The sequence below is a fragment of the Cherax quadricarinatus genome, chromosome 13 (genome assembly GCF_038502225.1).
Source record: "Cherax quadricarinatus isolate ZL_2023a chromosome 13, ASM3850222v1, whole genome shotgun sequence".
NCBI lineage: Eukaryota > Metazoa > Arthropoda > Malacostraca > Decapoda > Parastacidae > Cherax > Cherax quadricarinatus.
This window is the reverse complement of record NC_091304.1, coordinates 8,581,399-8,608,414: the sequence shown is the minus strand read 5'-3', so window position 1 is coordinate 8,608,414 and position 27,016 is coordinate 8,581,399. Positions and strand designations below refer to the sequence as shown.

Sequence of the window (27,016 nt, the reverse complement as noted above, 5' to 3'; positions counted from 1 at the left end):
TTGCGTTAGGCTAAAATAAACTGCTCTTGTTATAATAAGGTTAGGTAAGTTTTCTAAGATTCTTTTGGGGCAAAATTAAAATTTTTTACATTAACATTAATGAAAAATATATATCTTCAAGCGTATAAAAGAAAATTTCAGAAAGGACTTAATATTAAACGAGTTCTTGTTAATTGACCAGTTTTACATATTCGGCACGACATATATATATATATATATATATATATATATATATATATATATATATATATATATATATATATATATATATATATATATATATATATATATATATATAGTCACTGGCCTTCTCCCACTGATGTCAGGTGGTGACCTTAAAACAAGAAACCTTTTCACTATCACTCACTTTATCAGTCTTCAGGTTTCCCTGAATCCCTTTATCAATATTACCTCACATATATACGTATATGTACCTAAAGGTGTATGCCTCTCAATGTATATTTAGTTTAATCTCTTAATGATTAAAATATTCTTGAGTAATTTGCAGGTGAAAATGTAGCCTTATATGTTGGTCTTGTAGTTGATAAGCTTTAAACGTAACATACCAACCCGTTTGTGTTAGGTAAATATCCCCTGCAGTAACAACAACGTGGGAAATTGGGAAGGTGAAGCAGGTGTCAGCTGCGCTGTGACTGTGATATATATACAACGAGAAACCAATGGGTAGCGACACTTCAGCAAGAGGGTAAGCAACCCTTCAAGACAGCCATGAGGTCTCTGATACTCGTGTTGGCTCTGCTGGGCTGCGCCCATGCTCAAGGTAACCGCCAGTCCACATGCGTGTGTGTGTGTACTCACCTATTTGTACTCACCTATTTGTGGTTGCAGGGGTCGAGTCATAGCTCCTGGCCCCGCCTCTTCACTGATTGCTACTAGGTCCTCTCTCTCCCTGCTCCATGAGCTTTATCATACCTCGCCTTAAAACTATGTATGGTTCCCGCCTCCACTGCTTCACTTTCTAGGCTATTCCACGGCTTGACTACTCTATGACTGAAGAAATACTTTCTAACATCCCTTTGATTCATCTGAGTCTTCAACTTCCAATTGTGACCTCTTGTGTCTGTGTCCCATCTCTGGAACATCCCGTCTTTGTCCACCTCGTCTATTCCGCGCAGTATTTTACATGTCGTTATCATGTCTCCCCTGACCCTCCTGGCCTCCAGTGTCGTCAGGCCGATTTCCCTCAACCTTTCTTCGTAGGACAATCCCCGTAGCTCTGGGACTAGTCTTGTTGCAAACCTTTGCACTTTCTCTAATTTCTTGACGTGCTTGACCAGGTGTGGATTCCAAACTGGTGCTGCATACTCCAGTATGGGCCTGACGTAAATGGTATACAGAGTCTTGAACGAATCCTTACTGAGGTATCGGAACGCTATCCGTAGGTTTGCCAGGCGCCCGTATGCTGCAGCAGTTATCTGATTGATGTGCGCCTCAGGAGATATGCTCGGTGTTATACTCACCCCCAGATCTTTTTCTTTGAGTGAGGTTTGCAGACTTTGGCCATCTAAACTATATTGTGTCTGCGGTCTTCTTTGCCCTTCCCCAATCTTCATGACTTTGCATTTGGCAGGGTTAAACTCAAGGAGCCAGTTGCTGGACCAGGCTTGTAGCCTGTCCAGGTCTCTTTGTAGTCCTGCCTGATGCTAATCCGATTTGATTCTTCTCATTAACTTCACATCATCTGCAAACAAGGACACTTCTGAGTCTATCCCTTCCGTTATGTCATTCACATATAACAAGAACAGCACAGGTCCTAGGACTGACCCCTGTGGAACCCCGCTTGTCACAGGCGCCCACTCTGACACCTCGTCACGTACCATGGCTCGTTGTTGCCTCCCTGTCAGGTATTCTCTGATCCATTGCAGTGCCTTTCCTGTTATGTGTGCCTGATCCTCTAGCTTTTGCAGTAACCTCTTGTGAGGAACTGTGTCGAAGGCCTTCTTGCAGTTCAAAAATATGCAGTCGATCCACCCCTCTCTCTCTTGTCTTACTTCTGTCACCTTGTCATAAAACTCTAGTAGGTTTGTGACACAGGATTTTCCCTCCCTGAAACCATGCTGGTTGTCAACTATACACTTGTTTCTTTCCAGGTGCTCCACCACTCTCCTCCTGATGATCTTCTCCATGACCTTGCATACTATACACGTTAGTGATACAGGTCTGTAGTTTAGTGCCTCATGCCTGTCTCCCTTTTTAAAAATTGGGACTACATTTGCCATCTTCCATACCTCGGGGAGTTGCCCAGTTTCAAATGTGTTGAAGATCTTTGTTAATGGTACACACAATATCTCTGCTCCCTCTTTAAGGACCCATGGAGAGATGTTGTCTGGTCCCACCGCCTTTGAGGTGTCAAGTTCGCATAGCAGCTTCTTCACCTCCTCCTTGGTTATATATACCTCATCCAGCACTTGCTGGTGCACCTCCCTGCTCTGATTTCCTGGAGTCCTACTGGTTTCCACTGTAAATACTTCTTTAAATCTCATGTTGAGCTCCTGACATACCTCCCGGTCGTTTCTTGTGAATTCCCCATCACCCTTCCTCAGTCTGATTACCTGGTCCTTGACTGTTGTTTTCCTCCTGATGTGGCTGTACAACAGCTTTGGGTCAGTCTTGACTTTCGATGCTATGTCATTTTCGTATTGCCGCTGAGCCTCCCTTCTTATCTGTGCATAATCGTTTCTGGCTCTTCGGCTAATCTTTATTTTCCTGAGTTCTCTGTCTTCTGTACCTTTTCCATTCTCTAGTACACCTAGTTTTTGTCTCCCTACACCTTTGGGTGAACCAAGGACTCGTTCTGTTCTTCCCATTATTTCTGTTTCCCTTGGGAACAAACCTTTCCTCTGCCTCCTTGCATTTTGTTGCGACATAGTCCATCATTTCTTGTACTGGTTTTCCTGTCAGTTCCCTCTCCCACTGAATGTCTTGAAAGAAGTTCCTCAAGCCTGAGTAGTTTCCCCTTTTGTAGTTTGGTTTTTCCCACCCTATTCCTGCTGCTCTCTCCACTTGGAGCTCAACTATGTAGTCGAAGCACAGAACCACATGATCACTAGTTCCCAGGGGCCTTTCATACACGATATCCTCGACGTCAGAACTACTCAAGGTGAATACAAGGTCCAGTCTTGCTGGTTCATCCTCTCCTCTCTCTGTGGTAGTGTCTCTAACATGTTGATGTATGAGGTTTTCCAGTACCACATCCATCATCTTGGCTCTCCATGTTTTGGGACCCCCATGGGGCTCCAGGTTTTCCCAGTCAATCTCCTTGTGATTGAAATCACCCATAACTAGTAACTTTGCTCCCCCCATGTGTGCTCTCCTGGCCACCTCGGCTAGTGTGTCGACCATTGCTCTGTTGCTCTCATCGTATTCTTCTCTTGGCCTCCTGCAGTTCTGTGGTGGGTTGTACATTACTGCAATTATCACCTTTTGTCCCTTGGACTGGATTGTTCCTACTAAGTAGTCCCTTTCGCCCATGCCATCCATTCCTTCCATTTTCTCAACCCCCCACTGGTTTTTAATGAGTAGTGCAACTCCTCCTCCCCCTCTCCTCTCTCTGTCTTTCCTGAGGATTTGATATCCGGATGGAAAGATTGAATCTGTTATTATTCTGGTGAGTTTTGTTTCTGTGAGTGCTATTATGTCTGGGGATGTCTCCCTGATTCTTTCGTGCCACTCCTCATACTTATTTGTTATTCCATCTGCATTTGTATACCACACCTTCAACTTCTTTTCCAAGATTGTGGTCTGGGAGGTGTATTGGGGTTGGGGAAGTGGGAGACCTGATAAGGAACTATGGGTGGTTGCTGTGGGGGTGGAGTTTGTAATGCAGTGGGTGGGGACATTGGATGTGGCATGGGTGTTTTGTTTTAGAGTGTTTGGTTGCACTGGGGTTGACCTGGTTGGGAGGCTTCTATAGGAAGTTGTGAGGGAGGCTGTATTTGATCTTCCTGTGCCTGGGATCTCCTGTCTGTCTTCTCCATCCCCTCTCTTTCCTCCTTTCGCCTTTGTACCATCTCTCTCAGTTTCTGCCTTTCTGCTTGTGTTCTGTCGCAGTCGAGATACACCTTCCTGTATGCTGGCATGTCCCTTAATCGTGCTTTCTCCTGCAGGATCCTGTTCCGAGTCGATTCTGCCTTGAAGGTCACTTTCACTGGCCGGGTTCTTTTTTTTACAAAGCCCCCTATTCTCCGAAAAATTTCCAGCTGGGTCATGTCGTTTTCTCCTATTGCTTTCATGATGCTTTCAATTGCTTTTTTTCCCTTGTTTTATTGCTTCATATGTTTCCCCTTCAACTTCCTGGAGCCCATACACAAAGACTGACCTCACCCTTTCATTCTCCCACTGCATATCCCTGTGTATCCCCTCATTCAATTTGATTTCCTCCATTGCAGCTTTCCTTTCTTCAGTTTCACTAGCTAATGTACTTGGGCTCAGTGGCCTGTCATTTTCCCTTCTCGGCTTTCCCTGGGCTCTGCTGTGGTCTGTTAGGGCCTCCACATATAGCTGTGTGTGTGTGTGTGTGTGTGTGTGTGTGGCTCACAAGCGTGTTGTTTCTAACATATTAAGATATTACGGTGTGACCCTAGTTACAAGACGTTAGTATCTAAAATTCTGTAAAAAATGAAATGATTGTAATGTACTTTATTACTGGCGTATAACTGCTTGCAAATATAAGATAGCTAAGTTTAAAGTAAAGCAAGCTATCCTAAGATAACTAATAATTAATTTCGTGGGTTGCTTACATTGTTCAGAACATTAGAGAACGAATGGTGAATTTTGAGAACGAAAGAACACTGTAGCAAGCCTTCTGGCTCGTGCTTGGCAAGTCCAATTCACACCCACCCATACCCATTTATGTCCCCACTCAACCTATATTTTAAGCTACCTTAAGTTCTTGCCTTAGTGATGCTACCTGTTAGTTTGTTACACTCAACTACAACTTCATTTTCAATCCAGTATTACCTTATATCCATACTAAATCCGAATTTCTCCAACTCAAAGCCATTGCTGAGTGTCTCGTCTTGATTAAATATTTTCAACATGATACTGATATTGCCTTTATTCCTATTTTCCAGTCAATCTCCCTTAATTCTGCGACTTTCCAAAGAGTGCAAGTGCAATGCCGTCAGCTTATTTTCGTGGGAAAGATTTCTACTGAGTATTCGTGTGTTTGTATGTATAGGGACTGGGAGTTTTGCTATCGGACAAGATGTTTCGTAACATTTTATAGAGATTATTTCATACATTTGTGAAATACTCTGGTGTAATAGACCGGGAAACCCCCATTTGATTGCCCTAATGCAATCGAACCATAGCTGCTTAAGATTAATAGTTTTATCGCCTCCTTTCCAGATGAGTGCCACCCTCGCCAGTTTGAGTACGACAGTGTAGTGTGCGTCTGTGACTCCACTTACTGCGACCAGCCAGGCATTATTGAGTTCCCTGCTGAAGGCAGCTACACCGCCGTCACCTCCAGCAGGGATGGCCTTCGGTTCAACGTGGAGACCTTGCCTGTCTCTAGCGAAGAGGACCCCGGTGAGTGGCTTTTCGAGAAAACAATTTTAAGTGAGTGATTGGGTTAGTGTGTTGGGTTTAAAATCTGTAGACTGCACGAGGATCATTAGTTAGGCCCTATTTCACTTGTTCAATTTACTACAAACCTTAAATGGGGACTAAAATCCGAAGTATATGCATTGAGAGATATAAACCTTTTAGTGCAAACGCACAGGTACATTATACACTTCTAGGTGCATACACGCAGATGCAGTATGCACTTCTCAGTGTACTGACACTTGATACCTAAACCTCTCGGTGTATATACACTAAGATATATAAATGTCCATTATGAGAGTTCCAGATAATAGATAACTACAGTTAGCAGTTCCCTTATTTTCGCTGGCCAAGACTATCAATCCATTTCTCAAAGAGGACGAGAATGAATTGTAATCTGCCAAATTAAAAAGTGAACATTTAGAAAGTCGTTTTTACTGAAGTATGATTCATTTGCAGCTATATCAACGCCTTTGTGTCTCCAGGTGCCGTAGAGGTTACGCTGGATCGAGGAAACACCATCCAGACCATGATAGGCTTTGGTGGCGCCTTCACTGACGCTACAGGCATCAACGTTAACAGTCTACCCACAGAGGCCCAGGACCTCTTGCTCAGGTAAACGTTAAGTGTTTTAGTCTGTATGGTTGACTTTGTAGGTAAGCCCAGGGAACTATAAGAGTTAGTAGAAACAGAGTTACGCTGGAGGGGGTTAGATTAAGTTACTTAAATGTTAATAACTTAACATTTAGACTTCTATCGGTTATGTATATTGGCAAATATTATCCTACTCAGCCTGAAACTGTATTTGCATTAGAGACAATAGTGTTTAAAGTTTCAAATCGAAATAATTCTAAAAGTCACCTTACGTATCCACTTTCGAGGGATACTTAATAAATAAATAATAAAATAATAGAGAAAGGTAATAGCGTCGGGGTACATATAATTTACTAGCGTGACCAGATTCGTTGGATCCCAAACGCTCGTTCGTACGTTAACGTAGGCTGCCACCAGGTTAGGCATGTTAAATGGTGTAGAATAACAAACTTCAGAGAAAGTGGATAACACACAGACACAAAGAAAAGTGATCATTTACTCAAGTGTCACCCTGCTTCACTCAAGTGTCACCCTGCTTCACTCAAGTGTCACCCTGTTTCGACCAAATGGGTGGTTAATTTCTAGTTGACTTAATACACACATCATTCATATATTTTTTTCCACAAAACTGTACGATAAGTTCAATTCTTATGTTTTCTCAGGTCACATCTACAATATGTTGTAATTTCAAATTGAAAAATAGACTGTAAAAGGGTATAAAATATGATCATTTTATAATTAAACTTCGAAAAAGTTTGTATTGTAAATGAACTTTAGAATATATCCCGTTGTTTGCTCAGATTTAGAAAAATCCAAATTATTTACGTATGTAGGTCCTACTTCGCTCCTGAGGGGATCGGATACAACTTGTGTCGCATTCCTATTGCTGGCTGCGACTGCTCCACCAGACCATACTCCTACGACGACGTTGAAGGAGACGTGGAACTAGAGTACTGGAGCTTAACCGAGGAAGATTACCAGTACAAAGTAAGGAGATTAATGTTATCATTATTGTAAAGTGACAAACGTGTATTGGTCATTCAGGGCAACGAATAGTGGACGCTCGATCATCCGTCCGCTCATCACGATTCGGAAATACTAACTTCCTACCTTCAGGTTATCAAGTATCATTGCTGATAGAAAAAAAATGAAGAGTTGAAAGTATTAACTGACAATAAAGTAAACCGAAATACGGATTTTGCCCACAGATTCCCCTTATCTTGCAAGCCCAAGAACTGTCGTCGCAGGAAATAAAGTTCTTTGGGTCGCCCTGGTCACCCCCGTCTTGGATGAAGACCAACGGCATGTTCAACGGGTCAGGAGAGTTGTTGAAGGAAATGTGGCAGCCTTGGTCTGAGTATTTTGTTAAGTGAGTAACAAGTGAGCCTGGCTGAGACTAATGAGAAGTGAAAGAGATGTAAAATAGGGCGAACGTGCCTCTGAATATATATATATATATATATATATATATATATATATCTATATATATATATATATATATATATATATATATATATATATATATATATATATATATATAAGTAGTGAACTTTTCTACAGGGGCAGGAATTCCGGAAAAGGCCTTCTACAGGGGGAGGAACTTCCGGTTTAGGCTTTTTCCTGGGCGAGGAACTTCCGGTTTGGGCCTTCCACTGAGCGAGGTATCCGGTCTAGGACCAGCAGCTGGAGGGTCACCTTTTCACACCTAGGTGTTACTTCCGGTTTTGACCATGACCTCGCCCTCGAGACTACCTCACCCTTGACCCCCCAACCAATACCCCCACCCCCCACGACCCCCCCGCCTCGCGACCCCACCATCGCGCTGCGCGCCGCGCCCGCGCGCCCCGCCCGCGCGCCCGCCCGCGAGCCCGCCCGCGCCCTTCGCGAGCCCCCCCGCGCCTTCTGCTGCGCCTTCTGCAGCGTCATCCGGATCGCCCCCGCGCCTCGATTTTTTTTTCTTATGATCTCCTTGGATCAAGGTTTTTGGATTCTCCCCCCTATGGGGTTTTCGAAATTCTCCATCTCCTTGGATCAAATTTTTGGGTACCCCTCTCACTTTCACTCCCACCCCAAAATTTCTCGATAATACAAGTTTTGGATTCCCCCCTATGGGGGTTTCGAAATTCTTATGATCTCCTCGGATCAAGTTTTTTCTCGAAATCAAAGTCTCCATCTCCTTGGATCAAATTTTTGGGTACCCCTCCTTTCACCCCAAATTTTCTCGACAATACAATTTTTTGGATCCCCCCTATGGGGTTTTCGAAATTCTCCATCTCCTCGGATCAAGTTTTTTGGATTCCCCCCTATGGGGTTTTCGAAATTCTCCATCTCCTCGGATCAAGTTTTTTGGATTCCCCCCTATGGGGTTTTCGAAATTCTCCAATTCCTCGGATCAAGTTTTTGGGTACCCCTCCTTTCACCCCCCATCCCCAAAAAATTTCTCAATATCAAAGTCTCCACTTCCTCGGATCACCCTCCCACTTTCACCCCCCAACCCCAAAAATTTCTCGATAATACAAGTTTTTGGATTCCCCCCTATGGGGTTTTCGAAATTCTCCATCTCCTTGGATCAAGTTTTTTTGGATTCCCCCCTATGGGGTTTTCGAAATTCTCCATCTCCTCGGATCAAGTTTTTTGGATTCCTCCCTATGGGGTTTTCGAAATTCTCCATCTCCTTGGATCAAGTTTTTTTGGATTCCCCCCTATGGGGTTTTCGAAATTCCTCGGATCAAGTTTTTGGAATCCCCCCTCTGGGGGTAAGCATTCAAAATAGACTCCTCCTATGGGGGCATGCTTACTACAGGTCTAATGAAGGGTGTTTACTCGGCGGTCAGTGACGTCACGTGTTGACCCAGCACACAGGTTGAATCTTGTATACCCTTTTAATTAATAAGGGGACATAGCAGTGACGTCACGCGCACACAGGCTGAATCTTGTCTACCCTTTTAGTTAATAAGGGGACACAGTACATCAGAAAGGCACATTTTTGTTTCGTTAATACCCACAACAATCCAACAATTTCTTTACAACACAAGTCTAGACATTTTTTTAACTATTTCATCTCAGGTCACTCCCCCACGAAGTAACCTCCTCCCCACCCTCCCGAACCCTCACACTCCAACCAACACCTCACAATTTTCACTCATAACCCCCAATTTTTCTCGTTTTAACCCTTTTAGTTCATTAAAGTTAATAAGGGGACACATGCATCAGAAAGTCACCACATCGCTTACATCCACTTTCGTTAAATTCACTACTCACAATTTTACATATTACGAAGTTAAATACGCACTTTTACTTTGAACATCTTCAAAACACTCTCATAAATCATTTGAATACTCACAAAAAATACCTTTATACATTTCCAAACAACACTGAAATACTCCAAAATCATCATTCGAACACCCCCAAATCATCTCTGAATACTCCCAGAACACCTTCATAAGTACTCTTGCACATCATTTGAACACCTTCATAAGTACTCTCTTAATCATTTGTACACCTTCAAAAAACACCTTTGAATACTCACATAAACACCCTTGAACACCTTCAAAACACCTTTGAATATCGTTTTTAAACTAATTTCATCACAACCCACTTATATCATCTTTTTTCGGTAACTCTAATTCGACTACACTACCCTCATCAATTACCAACAAATTTTACTCGTTTTAACTAATGTCATCACTGTAACCAAGATTTTCACAAAAAAAAAAACTCTATGACACCTAACACACACGCACACACACACCCCACAACACCCACAATTTTTCTCGTTTTAACCCTTTTAGTTCATTAAAGTTAATAAGGGGACACAGTACATCAGAAAGTCACAACAACAACATCCACAACCCACAATTTTTTCTCGTTTTAGCCCTTTTAGTTCATTAAAGTTAATAAGGGGACACACTACATCAGAAAAAGTCCCAACAACAACCCACTTATAACATCTTTTTTCGGTATCTCTAGTTCGACAACAACACCCACATCCCACAACACCCACGAACATTTCCAAAACACTATTTGAGTACTCCCAATTACACCACTGATTACTACTAAAACACCACTGAATTCAATCAAAACACCCTTCAACACCTTCAAACACCCTTGAACACCTTCAAAACACTCTTGAACACCTTCAAAATCACCTTTGAACATTTCCAATCAACACTGAAACACTTCCAAAAAACACAATTTGAGTACTCCCAATTACACCACTGAATACTACTAAAACACCGCTGAATTCAATCAAAACACCCTTCAACACCTTCAAAACACCTTTGAACACCTTCAAAACACCTTTGACACCTTCAAAAACACCTTTGAACATTTCCAATCAACACTGAAACACTTCCAAAAAAACACAATTTGAGTACTCCCAATTACACCACTGAATACTACTAAAACACCGCTGAATTCAATCAAAACACCCTTCAACACCTTCAAAACACCTTTGAACACCTTTGAACACCTTCAAAAAACATTTGAACACACTCAAAACACCTTTGAACACCTTTGAACATTTCCAAACAACACTGAAACACTTCCAAAAACACCATTTGAGTACTCCCAAATACACCACTGAATACTAAAACACCACTGAATACACTCAAAACACCACCAAAATCACCATAAACTAAGATCAACACCCACATCCCACAACACCCACAACCCACAACACCCACAATTTTTTTCTCGTTTTATCTAATTTCATCAGAAAGTCACAACACCCACACCCCCCATTTTTTTTCTCGTTTTAACCCTTTTAGTTCATTAAAGTTAATAAGGGGACACACTACATCAGAAAAAGTCCCAACAACAACCCACTTATAACATTTTTTTTTCGGTATCTCTAGTTCGACAACAACACCCACAACACCCACATCCCACAACACCCATGAACATTTCCAAAACACTATTTGAGTACTCCCAATTAGACCACTGATTACTACTAAAACACCGCTGAATTCAATCAAAACACCCTTCAACACCTTCAAACACCCTTGAACACCTTCAAAACACTCTTGAACACTTTTCAAAAACACCTTTGAACATTTCCAATCAACACTGAAACACTTCCAAAAAACACAATTTGAGTACTCCCAATTACACCACTGATTACTACTAAAACACCGCTGAATTCAATCAAAACACCCTTCAACACCTTCAAACACCCTTGAACACACTCAAAACACCCTTCAACACCTTCAAAACACCTTTGAACACCTTCAAAACACCTTTGAACACATTCAAAACACTCTCATAATCATTTGAACACACTCAAAACACCTTTGAATAACCTCAAAACACCTTCGAACACCTTCAAAACACCCTTGAACACCCTTGATCACCTTCAAAAAAAAACAACATTTGAACACACTCAAAACACCTTTGAACACCTTTGAACATTTCCAAACAACACTGAAACACTTCCAAAAACACCATTTGAGTACTCCCAAATACACCACTGAATACTAAAACACCACTGAATACACTCAAAACACCACCAAAATCACCATAAACTAAGATCAACACCCACACCCCACAACACCCACAACCCACAACACCCACAATTTTTTTCTCGTTTTATCTAATTTCATCAGAAAGTCACAACACCCACACCCCCCATTTTTTTCTCGTTTTAACCCTTTTAGTTCATTAAAGTTAATAAGGGGCCACACTACATCAGAAAAAGTCACAAAAACAACCCACTTATAACGTCTTTTCGGTATCTCTAGTTCGACAACAACACCCACATCCCACATCACCCACATCCCACATCCCCCACACACACACACAGACACACACACACACACATCCCTAACCTAGCCTAACCTAACCTAACTTATCCTAACATAACCTAACCTAACCTAACTTATCCTAACCTAACCTAACCTTACCTAAATTATCCTAACCTAACCTAACCTAGCCTAACCTAACCTAACTTAACCTAACCTAACCTAACCGAACCTACCCTAACCTAACCTTACCTAACCTAACCTAGCCTAACCTAACCTAACCTAACTTAACCTAACCCAACCTAACCTAACCTAACCTAGCCTAACCTAACTTAACCTAACCTAACCTAACCTACCCTAACCTAACCTAACCTAACCTATCTTAACCTTACCTAACCTAACCTAGCCGAACCTATCCTAACCTAACCTAAAATATATTGGAACACTTCCAAAATACATTAGAGTACTCCAGAATTACTTTGAACGACTCCATTTTTGGATATTTCCAAATTAGTTTTGAAAACTTTATCGTAAAATCGAACATTATTTTCTTGTTGGTAAAACACACTCAATGGTAGAAATATTTACTCGATTTCCGAATAGAAGCACTGTCCTCGCTCTGAGAGACTCATTGTGGGTCACCCCAACACATGGTGTAATGCGCTTCACACCCAAGGTAGAACATAACACCTGCGTCAACTCAGGACAGACAGGCGCCATGTAATGCGGGTAACATCCAAGGTAGAAAATCATCTCTTTCCAGACCAACTGTCTATCCTAACCTAACCTAACCTAACCTAATTCCTAACCTAACCTAACCTCACCTAACCGAACCTAACCTAACTCCATCAATCACCTCTATCCTAACCTAACCTAACCTAACCCAACCTAACTCCATCAAACACCTCTATCCTAACCTAACCTAACCTATCCTAACCTAACCTAACTCCATCGAACACCTCGAATACTACCTAACTTAACCTAACCTAACCTTACCTAACCTACCGAACCTAACCTAACCTAACCTAACCTATCCTAACCTGTCCCAACCTAACCTAACCTAACCTATCCTAACCTAACCTAACCTAACCTAACCTAACTTATCCTAAGCTAACCTAACCTAACTTATCCTAACCTAACCTATCCTAACCTAACCTAAACACTGACTAACTTTGAACCAACTCTGAACACCACTGATCTTCTTCAAAAAATGCTCTGCACATCATTTGAACACCTTCAAAAAAAACACCATCAAACACCTCCGAATACTCCCCAAAAAAAACACTACTGATTACTACCAAATCACCACTGAATACTACCAATCACCGTCAAAATCACCAGAAACTAAGTTTAACATCACCATCTAACATCCTTTTTATAGAAATCCCCTCAAATCACTATAACCAAGAACTCCCTCCCCATTTGGCGCATAAAAAAAAAGCATGAACACAAACCTAATACGCAAACACTTAGTACATGATCACCATCAACTGAAAACATATCTTATACACACACATAATATAAGACAATCACCAACTACAATCACCCATGTTCACTTACCTCAAAATCACTAATATCACAGAAAACAATCATTTTTATAAACATTTCACACACACACACACACAAAAAAAAATCATATTTGACAATATCTAAGCGCACTCACCTCACTACCACCAACACACGATGTCTCACCTCACAGGACCGACGAGCTCACCTCCAGTGACGTCACACTCCCATTGTGTTACTTGGTGGTTGGTAACATCACACCTAACCCCCCCTTGTTTCAACCTGTTGTACCCTACATTATCTAAGAACACTATATCCAAGACGATTACCAGATTTTATGATCCCCAACACCAAGATCACAGAAAACACACATTTTTATAATTATTCACACAAAAATCACGATCACCAATTCCATATCATGTTTACCGTCATCTATCAACACTAATCACCAAGATCACCAAAAAAAAATCTAAGATCATGCATCTCAAAACTACTATGATCACTGAAAACACTTATTTTTTAAACATTCGCACAAAAATAAGACATACACAAAAATACCACAACACTTCCACCAACATCTATAACATAACATGAGCACTATAACATATCACTATCACAAAAAAATAATACACAAACACCCACATATTATACATTTCAATTGGAAATTTAAGACATGAGACATACACACCAAATCTAAGACATTCACCTCCAACTAAGACATACACATCACCCCTAAAACTTCCTTCCTTATTCATTTCCCGTATATCCTCCACAGGCCAACAACTTGGCACGGATCCACCGACCTTCAGGAGCCAGAGTGTAGTAAGGCAATTATTTGGGAGAGGTGATAGGTTCCTCTGGCTCCACTACCGTCGTGATGGAACCGTCAGGGGTTAAGCAGCAGCTACAGAATATCACTGGAATGGAAGAATAAGGAAGGAAGAAGGGACTGAGGAGGTATGTATCATCTTTAGTTGGAGAAGTGAATGTCTTAAGGCATTTGGTTGACTACAGTCTGTATCTTATTTCCAATTGGAAATGTATAATATGTGGGAATGACTATATTATTCACAATGATAGATGACTATGTTATAGTGCTCATGTTATATTATAGAATGTTGGTTAGAGTGTTGTATTAACATTTTTCAGCAATGTGACTTACTGTGCGAAATGTTTTAAAAATAAAGTGTTTTGCTCATGATCACAGTAGTGAGACGCCATGATCTTAGGCCCACAGTGACTCTTGGTGATTAGTGTTGACAAATCCACAAGCAAACATGATATGGAATTGCCAAGCAAGTCGTGATTTTGTGAGAATGGAATTATAAAAATATGTGACCTCCACTGATCTTGGTTGAGGGGATCATATCTGGTAATCATCTTGGAGGCATATAGTATTCTTAGGAATAATGTAGGGTACAACCAGGTTGAAACAAGGGGCCAGGTCTTAATGATGGGGTTACCAACCACCAACCTAACATCAATGGGTAAGTGTGACGTCACTGGTAAGGTGAAACTCTGTCAATCTGAGGTGAGACATCGTGTGTTAATGGTAGTGGTGTGAAGTGCACTTGGAGATATATCCAAATATGATTTTTTGTGTATTGTGTGTATTAGTATTGAAATGTTTATAAAAATGCATTATTTTCCTATGAAGTATTAGTGAATTTTGATGGCTAAGTGAACATGGAAATGATTATGGGTGTGAATTAGCTGCTATATTATGTGTGTGTATAAGATATGTTTTCAGTTGATGGTGATCATGTACTAAGTGTTTGCGTATTAGGTTTGTGTTCATGCTTTTTTTTTTATGCGCCAAATGGGGAGGGAGTTCTTGGTTATAGTGATTTGAGGGGATTTCTATAAAAAGGATGTTAGATGGTGATGTTAAACTTAGTTTCTGGTGATTTTGACGGTGATTGGTAGTATTCAGTGGTGATTTGGTAGTAATCAGTAGTGTTTTTTTTGGGAGTATTCGGAGGTGTTTGATGGTGTTTTTTTTGAAGGTGTTCAAATGATGTGCAGAGCATTTTTTGAAGAAGATCAGTGGTGTTCAGAGTTGGTTCAAAGTTAGTCAGTGTTTAGGTTAGGTTAGGATAGGTTAGGTTAGGATAAGTTAGGTTAGGTTAGCTTAGGATAAGTTAGGTTAGGTTAGGTTAGGTTAGGTTAGGATAGGTTAGGTTAGGTTAGGTTGGGACAGGTTAGGATAGGTTAGGTTAGGTTAGGTTAGGTTCGGTAGGTTAGGTAAGGTTAGGTTAGGTTAAGTTAGGTAGTATTCGAGGTGTTCGATGGAGTTAGGTTAGGTTAGGATAGGTTAGGTTAGGTTAGGATAGAGGTGTTTGATGGAGTTAGGTTGGGTTAGGTTAGGTTAGGTTAGGTTAGGATAGAGGTGATTGATGGAGTTAGGTTAGGTTCGGTTAGGTGAGGTTAGGTTAGGTTAGGAATTAGGTTAGGTTAGGTTAGGTTAGGATAGACAGTTGGTCTGGAAAGAGATGATTTTCTACCTTGGATGTTACCCGCATTACATGGCGCCTGTCTGTCCTGAGTTGACGCAGGTGTTATGTTCTACCTTGGGTGTGAAGCGCATTACACCATGTGTTGGGGTGACCCACAATGAGTCTCTCAGAGCGAGGACAGTGCTTCTATTCGGAAATCGAGTAAATATTTCTACCATTGAGTGTGTTTTACCAACAAGAAAATAATGTTCGATTTTACGATAAAGTTTTCAAAACTAATTTGGAAATATCCAAAAATGGAGTCGTTCAAAGTAATTCTGGAGTACTCTAATGTATTTTGGAAGTGTTCCAATATATTTTAGGTTAGGTTAGGATAGGTTCGGCTAGGTTAGGTTAGGTAAGGTTAAGATAGGTTAGGTTAGGTTAGGTTAGGGTAGGTTAGGTTAGGTTAGGTTAAGTTAGGTTAGGCTAGGTTAGGTTAGGTTAGGTTGGGTTAGGTTAAGTTAGGTTAGGTTAGGTTAGGCTAGGTTAGGTTAGGTAAGGTTAGGTTAGGGTAGGTTCGGTTAGGTTAGGTTAGGTTAGGTTAAGTTAGGTTAGGTTAGGCTAGGTTAGGTTAGGTTAGGATAATTTAGGTAAGGTTAGGTTAGGTTAGGCTAGGTTAGGATAAGTTAGGTTAGGTTAGGTTATGTTAGGATAAGTTAGGTTAGGTTAGGCTAGGTTAGGGATGTGTGTGTGTGTGTGTCTGTGTGTGTGTGTGGGGGATGTGGGATGTGGGTGATGTGGGATGTGGGTGTTGTTGTCGAACTAGAGATACCGAAAAGACGTTATAAGTGGGTTGTTTTTGTGACTTTTTCTGATGTAGTGTGGCCCCTTATTAACTTTAATGAACTAAAAGGGTTAAAACGAGAAAAAAATGGGGGGTGTGGGTGTTGTGACTTTCTGATGAAATTAGATAAAACGAGAAAAAAATTGTGGGTGTTGTGGGTTGTGGGTGTTGTGGGGTGTGGGTGTTGATCTTAGTTTATGGTGATTTTGGTGGTGTTTTGAGTGTATTCAGTGGTGTTTTAGTATTCAGTGGTGTATTTGGGAGTACTCAAATGGTGTTTTTGGAAGTGTTTCAGTGTTGTTTGGAAATGTTCAAAGGTGTTCAAAGGTGTTTTGAGTGTGTTCAAATGTTGTTTTTTTTGAAGGTGATCAAGGGTGTTCAAGGGTGTTTTGAAGGTGTTCGAAGGTGTTTTGAGGTTATTCAAAGGTGTTTTTAGTGTGTTCAAATGATTATGAGAGTGTTTTGAATGTGTTCAAAGGTGTTTTGAAGGTGTTCAAAGGTGTTTTGAAGGTGTTGAAGGGTGTTTTGAGTGTGTTCAAGGGTGTTTGAAGGTGTTGAAGGGTGTTTTGATTGAATTCAGCGGTGTTTTAGTAGTAATCAGTGGTGTAATTGGGAGTACTCAAATTGTGTTTTTTGGAAGTGTTTCAGTGTTGATTGGAAATGTTCAAAGGTGTTTTTGAAAAGTGTTCAAGAGTGTTTTGAAGGTGTTCAAGGGTGTTTGAAGGTGTTGAAGGGTGTTTTGATTGAATTCAGCGGTGTTTTAGTAGTAATCAGTGGTGTAATTGGGAGTACTCAAATAGTGTTTTGGAAATGTTCATGGGTGTTGTGGGATGTGGGTGTTGTGGGTGTTGTTGTCGAACTAGAGATACCGAAAAAAAAATGTTATAAGTGGGTTGTTGTTGGGACTTTTTCTGATGTAGTGTGTCCCCTTATTAACTTTAATGAACTAAAAGGGTTAAAACGAGAAAAAAAATGGGGGGTGTGGGTGTTGTGACTTTCTGATGAAATTAGATAAAACGAGAAAAAAATTGTGGGTGTTGTGGGTTGTGGGTGTTGTGGGATGTGGGTGTTGATCTTAGTTTATGGTGATTTTGGTGGTGTTTTGAGTGTATTCAGTTCTGTTTTAGTATTCAGTGGTGTATTTGGGAGTACTCAAATGGTGTTTTTGGAAGTGTTTCAGTGTTGTTTGGAAATGTTCAAAGGTGTTCAAAGGTGTTTTGAGTGTGTTCAAATGTTTTTTTGAAGGTGTTCAAAGGTGTTCAAAGGTGTTTTGAAGGTGTTGAAGGGTGTTTTGATTGAATTCAGCGGTGTTTTAGTAGTATTCAGTGGTGTAATTGGGAGTACTCAAATTGTGTTTTTTTGGAAGTGTTTCAGTGTTGATTGGAAATGTTCAAAGGTGTTTTTGAAGGTGTCAAAGGTGTTTTGAAGGTGTTCAAAGGTGTTTTGAAGGTGTTGAAGGGTGTTTTGATTGAATTCAGCGGTGTTTTAGTAGTATTCAGTGGTGTAATTGGGAGTACTCAAATTGTGTTTTTTGAAGTGTTTCAGTGTTGATTGGAAATGTTCAAAGGTGATTTTGAAGGTGTTCAAGAGTGTTTTGAAGGTGTTCAAGGGTGTTTGAAGGTGTTGAAGGGTGTTTTGATTGAATTCAGTGGTGTTTTAGTAGTAATCAGTGGTGTAATTGGGAGTACTCAAATAGTGTTTTGGAAATGTTCGTGGGTGTTGTGGGATGTGGGTGTTGTTGTCGAACTAGAGATACCGAAAAAAGATGTTATAAGTGGGTTGTTGTTGGGACTTTTTCTGATGTAGTGTGTCCCCTTATTAACTTTAATGAACTAAAAGGGCTAAAACGAGAAAAAATTGTGGGTTGTGGATGTTGTTGTTGTGACTTTCTGATGTACTGTGTCCCCTTATTAACTTTAATGAACTAAAAGGGTTAAAACGAGAAAAATTGTGGGTGTTGTGGGGTGTGTGTGTGCGTGTGTGTTAGGTGTCATAGAGTTTTTTTTTTGTGAAAATCTTGGTTACAGTGATGACATTAGTTAAAACGAGTAAAATTTGTTGGTAATTGATGAGGGTAGTGTAGTCGAATTAGAGTTACCGAAAAAAGATGATATAAGTGGGTTGTGATGAAATTAGTTTAAAAACGATATTCAAAGGTGTTTTGAAGGTGTTCAAGGGTGTTTATGTGAGTATTCAAAGGTGTTTTTTGAAGGTGTACAAATGATTAAGAGAGTACTTATGAAGGTGTTCAAATGATGTGCAAGAGTACTTATGAAGGTGTTCTGGGAGTATTCAGAGATGATTTGGGGGTGTTCGAATGATGATTTTGGAGTATTTCAGTGTTGTTTGGAAATGTATAAAGGTATTTTTTGTGAGTATTCAAATGATTTATGAGAGTGTTTTGAAGATGTTCAAAGTAAAAGTGCGTATTTAACTTCGTAATATGTAAAATTGTGAGTAGTGAATTTAACGAAAGTGGATGTAAGCGATGTGGTGACTTTCTGATGCATGTGTCCCCTTATTAACTTTAATGAACTAAAAGGGTTAAAACGAGAAAAATTGGGGGTTATGAGTGAAAATTGTGAGGTGTTGGTTGGAGTGTGAGGGTTCGGGAGGGTGGGGAGGAGGTTACTTCGTGGGGGAGTGACCTGAGATGAAATAGTTAAAAAATGTCTAGACTTGTGTTGTAAAGAAATTGTTGGATTGTTGTGGGTATTAACGAAACAAAAATGTGCCTTTCTGATGTACTGTGTCCCCTTATTAACTAAAAGGGTAGACAAGATTCAGCCTGTGTGCGCGTGACGTCACTGCTATGTCCCCTTATTAATTAAAAGGGTATACAAGATTCAACCTGTGTGCTGGGTCAACACGTGACGTCACTGACCGCCGAGTAAACACCCTTCATTAGACCTGTAGTAAGCATGCCCCCATAGGAGGAGTCTATTTTGAATGCTTACCCCCAGAGGGGGGATTCCAAAAACTTGATCCGAGGAATTTCGAAAACCCCATAGGGGGGAATCCAAAAAAACTTGATCCAAGGAGATGGAGAATTTCGAAAACCCCATAGGGAGGAATCCAAAAAACTTGATCCGAGGAGATGGAGAATTTCGAAAACCCCATAGGGGGGAATCCAAAAAAACTTGATCCAAGGAGATGGAGAATTTCGAAAACCCCATAGGGGGGAATCCAAAAACTTGTATTATCGAGAAATTTTTGGGGTTGGGGGGTGAAAGTGGGAGGGTGATCCGAGGAAGTGGAGACTTTGATATTGAGAAATTTTTTGGGGATGGGGGGTGAAAGGAGGGGTACCCAAAAACTTGATCCGAGGAATTGGAGAATTTCGAAAACCCCATAGGGGGGAATCCAAAAAACTTGATCCGAGGAGATGGAGAATTTCGAAAACCCCATAGGGGGGAATCCAAAAAACTTGATCCGAGGAGATGGAGAATTTCGAAAACCCCATAGGGGGGATCCAAAAAATTGTATTGTCGAGAAAATTTGGGGTGAAAGGAGGGGTACCCAAAAATTTGATCCAAGGAGATGGAGACTTTGATTTCGAGAAAAAACTTGATCCGAGGAGATCATAAGAATTTCGAAACCCCCATAGGGGGGAATCCAAAACTTGTATTATCGAGAAATTTTGGGGTGGGAGTGAAAGTGAGAGGGGTACCCAAAAATTTGATCCAAGGAGATGGAGAATTTCGAAAACCCCATAGGGGGGAGAATCCAAAAACCTTGATCCAAGGAGATCATAAGAAAAAAAAATCGAGGCGCGGGGGCGATCCGGATGACGCTGCAGAAGGCGCAGCAGAAGGCGCGGGGGGGCTCGCGAAGGGCGCGGGCGGGCTCGCGGGCGGGCGCGCGGGCGGGGCGCGCGGGCGCGGCGCGCAGCGCGATGGTGGGGTCGCGAGGCGGGGGGGTCGTGGGGGGTGGGGGTATTGGTTGGGGGGTCAAGGGTGAGGTAGTCTCGAGGGCGAGGTCATGGTCAAAACCGGAAGTAACACCTAGGTGTGAAAAGGTGACCCTCCAGCTGCTGGTCCTAGACCGGATACCTCGCTCAGTGGAAGGCCCAAACCGGAAGTTCCTCGCCCAGGAAAAAGCCTAAACCGGAAGTTCCTCCCCCTGTAGAAGGCCTTTTCCGGAATTCCTGCCCCTGTAGAAAAGTTGACTACTTATATATATATATATATATATATATATATATATATATATATATATATATATATATATATATATATATATATATATATATATATATATAATATTCCTTTAAAGAATCACACTGATACTTATCTCTACACTATTTATGGTCAGGTTCGTGGATGCATACGAGGAGCAGGGAATCCCACTGTGGGGCCTCACCCCTCAAAATGAACCTCTCTCTGGCTTCCAAGACGTAAGACCCTCTTGAATTTATATTTTTTATTCAAACAATAAATTGCACGTTATATTTTCGTTATTCTGCCGAGATGTTAAAATTGGCTATGTTAATAATTGTGTGATGTGTTTGTGGTTGCAGTGGAGGTGGAATACCTGCGGGTGGACGGCGGAGGATATGAGAGACTGGCTCAAGACCAACCTGGGACCCACACTGGAGGCTGCTGGGATGAGACGTCTCAAGATGATGGTTGATGACTTCAACAGGGACACGCTGCCCGCCTATGTTCAACCTGTAAGTTTGGAAAAGATATTAGTGGGTGTTAATTTTCCAAAATGATGTATATCATCGTTCATTATACATATTAATTGTTCAGTAGGCTGTTTATAAGCTCTGCAATTGAGCGCCTATTATCTTCTTGGCATGACACACTGCCTCGAAATCTATTTCTCCCGTTTTTCAAGTCGTTCACATCTTAGATAATTAGGTAAATTAGCCTCCTTAATAAAAAATAAATATAAAACATATTTTGATACTAGTAAATACAAAGTACCTGGTTAACTGACTGTAGTGATGTATTCCAACGTGTAGTATACAGTAGTTAGGACTAGGTCTGAAATTAGCTAACGCAGGATAAGTGTCAACAGCTGTTACACTGAATACCGTGGTGTTAACAGATGCTGGAGGACCCGGATTGTGCTCAATACATAGACGGTACAGCGGTACACTGGTACTCGGATAGATATGTATCGGCGAATGTTCTGGACGAAACTCAAGCACTGGACCCGGAAAAGTTCATCCTGTATACCGAGGCTTGTCAAGGTAAGAGAAACAAACTTTCACAGGAGTTGTGTACATTATTAGTTCTCGTTCACTTGATCTTTGCCTTGTAGTTACGAAAATAAACACAGCTGCATTAAGTCTCTTTAACTAGTATAACATGTTTAATATGTTTCATTGTAATGGTTATACGACTGAATTTATGAATTGTACTTATTATTTTCTTGGGGAAACGCTAACTGTTAAGGGGAATGGGAGGCAATAAGGCTGGATTCAAGGAAGGGGAGAGTAGGTTGAATTCCTTGGATGAAGAGCTCTTTTCTGGATTAGTTGTGCAACCTATTCATTATTACTGTAAGTGAATAAATACATTTTTCTTGAGTTGATTACCATAGAAGTTGCTTAGGTAACAATGTCGGGACAGTTCCCTGACTTACTGCCCCTGGGATGGCTGAGGTGCACTGTAGAGCCATCAAACTAACTCCGCAAAACTGCCCACAGTTAAATAGTTTTCTTTTAAGAATTGGTATTGACCTTACTTAAAGAAACTTACATTTAAGCTTTGTGTACAAAGAAAAGTATAAAGTTAGAGATGAAGAATAAAAAAAAAGTAAAACTGGATTAATTGTGTATTATTAGGGTATTGCTATGAGAGTATCAGAACGTTTTCCATCCCATTTAAAAACTCAAATGGGTCTCATTTTCATATATTAAGACCTTTTTTTTGTCAAAAAAACTGGGAAGTTTTTCTTCATCCATTTAATAATAATAATAATAATGACAATACTAATACTAATAATAATACCTAATTCTACAAGTACATGTACAAGGTATACAGTCCTAGGTGACATCAATGACTACTATATAGAAAGCCACTTGTTATGCAGAGCATTTCGGGCATGTTACCTGGAGTTTACCTGGAGAGAGTTCCGGGGGTCAACGCCCCCGCGGCCCGGTCTGTGACCAGGCGGCCTGGTGGATCAGAGCCTGATCAACCAGGCTGTTACTGCTGGCTGCACGCAAACCGACGTACGAGCCACAGCCCGGCTGGTCAGGAACCGACTTTAGGTGCTTGTCCAGTGTCAGTTTTGTCCCAGGATGCGACCCACACCAGGTACCCATTATTACTGATGGGTGAACACAGACAACCGGTGTAAGGAAACACGCCCACTGTTTTTACCCTCGCCAGGAATCGAACTGGGACCCTCACCGTATGAAGCGAGATCTTTCGCCACCAGGCCACGGTGGCCCGTGGCCTGGTGGCCCGTGTTGGGGCCACGGCCTCGGATCTGTATAGAGGTCATTAGGAGAGAGGCGCTCTGATCGTTATGGCACATGGTTACCTGTCAAGCAAGAAGAGACAAAGAAATAGAACTGTCTACCCAATGGTTAGGAAACAAGTGACGGTGTAGTGTGAAGTTGTAAATCGTAAGTGTGGGTGTATAGGAATCGTCCAAGTATGGTGTAGGATTTTCTCCAGACAAGCTCAACTTTGTTTTAAATGAGTAATATTGCGGAGCTGCAGTGAGCTGAATATTTCCTACTTACAGGTTACGACGTGGAGGGCCCCTTGAGTGTGATGCTGGGCTCCTGGGCCCGTGCCGAGGACTACGCTCACTATATCATAGAAGTAAGTCCCAGCGCGTTCATCTCAGTTTTATCAAAATATAATTAATCTTCGCTTTAAATTGGAGGTCTGACTAAGGAATTCTGAACTTTTATTATTCTTTACGATTTTCTTAATTTAGATGAATTAACATAATGCTTAATAATTTTATATTTCGATATCTAGAACGACTAAGAATATAAGCTGCATTTCCATGATGCATTTATATAAAATACTGAATTTTGCTAAGTTTAATGTCCACATATACACTGCAGTGTTCAACAATAGAAGAAAAATCTTGTTGAAATTATTAGATTTTTAATAGTTATACCTGTCATTGTATAATTTGTACAACCACACTAAATTTCTTGATAGGGTCAAATAGCATAATTTTAATACACAGTTATTATGTTATTCAAATTTACATATACTGAATTTAGGAAAATTCAAAAATTTCCACAATATTTTCGGAAAAAAAAATGTATCTGGCTTTGTATATAAAAAAAATCGTGTTGATTACTTTCACGTTACTTGTGGTTCAACGTAACTAACCCGCGTCCTTGGAAGAGGTCACGGTATAATGTGTAGACATTTTAGTTTATATTTTGAGTTCATACTTCATAATAATATTTTGCTGTCACCTTCTTTTTATAACAATGAATACATGTGAATCACCTACAGAAAAGAGCTAATTAAAATCAGGGACATTTTTGATCTATGAACGTTTAATTTGGCAGTAAAAGTAACCTAATAACATAATTCGCAACTCTCCAACAAACTGTAAATCAAATTAAGATGACATTTCCATCCGTCCCGATGAGGTTTAGGTCCTGGACGGATGTAAACGTCATCCTGGATGGATGTAAACGGATGTAAACGCCACTTTCCCAAAATTTACTGAACATGAAATATTTTAATTTGACTAACCGATCCAAGATTATACATATCTTTAGTTAACTGTTTTCCCCCTGAATGACTGATAAAACAAACGAGTCTTCATTCCCTACAATTGTAATGGTAACATTGACAGTAAAAACACCCACATATGTCTTCGTCCCTGCAGAGTATGAATCATTTCTCGACGGGTTGGGTGGACTGGAATTTGGCTTTGGACATGCAGGGAGGACCCAACTGGGCTAACAACTTCCTCGACGCCACAATCATCGTCAACGCGGTTAGTATAACATACATGAAATTGTTATACATAATGTACTCGGTAATTAAGAATTTTGACTAAATCCATTGGTAATGCAATCTGTACTCCAAATACGATGGACATTATCTCACGTACTACAGTTAGTTTATTTTTGCCAGATCTAAGTTGAATTTTGTATCTAGGTTAGGTTAGACCAGAATAGGATCGTTGGGTTAACCCGTGATGAGCTGGGTAATAATGAACTAAAATTTGGTTCTTAAACGCCAGTCTGCATGTATTTTTTTTCTGCGATTTCCACTTCAGATAGTTTCCTTTGCTTATAGTTGTGCTGTTAAGGCATAGCACCATGAATTTGCCTTTTTTTTTTTTAAACCTTTGATATCATGTAGTTTGCCGACTTTTTAAAGTGTCAACAAAGCACAGCTAAAATCGAGAGAATGAAGCGATGAATTTTAAGGAACTTTAAAGCAAATACACAATCTGAACATAGCTGAACCTGACTGAAATAGGAGGTAGACAGGTTTTTTCAGGCTTCATGGTATTATAGTTGAGAGAGCAGCTCATTCTTGCATCGAGATACACGCCAACCATACCAGTTTACCTATTTTTCCATCGTCTTCCTCTTTGCTCAACGCATTACGACATGCTTTTCCAATTTGTTTCTTTGAAGTTAATCACAGGTTTATGTAACCCAGTCTAATTTAAATTATGTTTCACTAATCATGTTTGAAATAAAATACAATTTTAAGAAAAATAGGAAACGTGGAATGGTTGATGTTGAGCAAAACGTCAACACTTTACTATTAAGACTAAATGTACATTATACTATTGTTCATAAAGACAGCGACAGTAGTGCAAATGACTTATTCCATTGTAATAGCAATCGCTGTATGTTTGAAATCTATAGGAAGAGGGAGAATTCTACAAGCAACCATTGTTTTACGCCCTGGGTCACTTAAGTAAGTTTGTATTGCCTGGTGCTCAACGCATTTCGACTACCACGACACAGTCTACCCTGGATGTTGCTTCCTTCCTCGACACAGCTGGTGGTACTGTTGTTGTTCTCCTCAACAGGTGAGAAAAATATATATATAATACAACACCACGTAGACTAGGTGTACTCAGCTGTTGCACACCGAGTGATGTATTATCCAGTGTATAATACATTGGAAGTTTACTATAACCTTGAACTCTTCTAAGGATAAAAACATTCTGGAAGGTTAGACAGAAGGAATATTGTGAAATTACTGACCCTGGCAGTTGGTAGGTCCTAAAATTTTACGATGATAAAGCTGTGATGAGGCTATTTCCCTTAAGTGGGTCGATAGGTTAGGGCCGCATGAAGACCAAGAGTTCATCCCCTACAAACTTGAATAGACAATTACAGTCGGTAATTATCTAGCTTCTTTCATTTAATATCTGAACAGAAATTTGTTATAACATTTTCTGCTAACGATGCCATTATTATTAAAGTACATGCTTAAGCCAATCCAATTCCTCTAGATTCGTTTTGTAGGCTAAATTAGGTTTAATGTCAATTAAACATATTAAATCAATTATAACATATTATTGCAAATAATGTATGTTAAGAGGCTGTTTTGATGCGCGAACAGAGGTCGCATAACTACCCAAGTCCTAGAATTATAACAGTAATATCTCTTAAGTTCACATTTTAGTTTCAGTCTCCTTAATGATGATCTTGAACTACATGTAAAATATTCGACCTTTGCTTAGGAAAATGTATTGTTTTATTTAGCACATAACAGTCATTCGCAATCTGATAAAAATATATGATCTCCATTTGTTTCTGATTACAGAGATGACAATGAGTTGGATGTCTCCGTAAACGATGGTTCAGGCATTTATGTCAACCACAGGCTGCCTGCCAAATCCCTCCAGACCATCCTGTATTAATATTATGTATTCCTTGGCAATGTTTTTTTTTTCCAATTGAGTCACTGTAATTCTGTCAATGGGCTTATAGGATCCAGCCAGACTTGGAACACAGGAAGTACTGAGGCGACGAAACTACCAAATCGAAGTCCCACACTCAACCAGAACTGTGTTCAGGAAATAAATGAGGTTTTTCATTCTCTTGCTTTAGTGTCCTTATAGAAAAATACGCAAATTTTGCAAAAGTGTGCAATTTGAGATATGTATATATATATATATATATATATATATATATATATATATATATATATATATATATATATATATATATATATATATATATATATATATATATATATATATATATATATATATATATATATATATATGCAAAACAACCACTCTGAAAGAATAGAGAAATTCCAAGCGCTTTCGTGACTACTCACATTATCACATTTTAAAATCACCTGTTTACTGTGATCTTATTGCATATATATATATATATATATATATAT

General features: G+C 40.1%; 1 protein-coding gene across 1 annotated transcript; it reads left to right on the top strand.

Moving 5' to 3' along the window:
* Positions 1–644: 644 nt before the first annotated feature.
* LOC128688483 (putative glucosylceramidase 4) lies at positions 645–26,698 on the top strand. The gene is made up of 12 exons (XM_070084450.1): positions 645–781; positions 5,371–5,553; positions 6,054–6,183; positions 6,996–7,149; positions 7,371–7,531; positions 21,003–21,084; positions 21,208–21,360; positions 21,744–21,888; positions 23,397–23,476; positions 24,516–24,626; positions 25,516–25,682; positions 26,426–26,698. Exons 1-12 carry the CDS (start codon positions 730–732, stop codon positions 26,520–26,522), a joined length of 1,515 nt encoding a protein of 504 aa, XP_069940551.1. The 5' UTR covers positions 645–729; the 3' UTR covers positions 26,523–26,698.
* The last annotated feature ends 318 nt before the right edge of the window (positions 26,699–27,016 follow it).

Bases quoted from the DNA above. Each gene is read 5' to 3' on its own strand.
- LOC128688483 (XM_070084450.1), top strand. From the start codon at position 730: ATGAGGTCTCTGATACTCGTGTTGGCTCTGCTGGGCTGCGCCCATGCT. The intron at 21,889-23,396 runs GTAAGAGAAACA...TCCTACTTACAG, and splicing joins GTATACCGAGGCTTGTCAAG to GTTACGACGTGGAGGGCCCC. The intron at 24,627-25,515 runs GTTAGTATAACA...TGAAATCTATAG, and splicing joins CCACAATCATCGTCAACGCG to GAAGAGGGAGAATTCTACAA.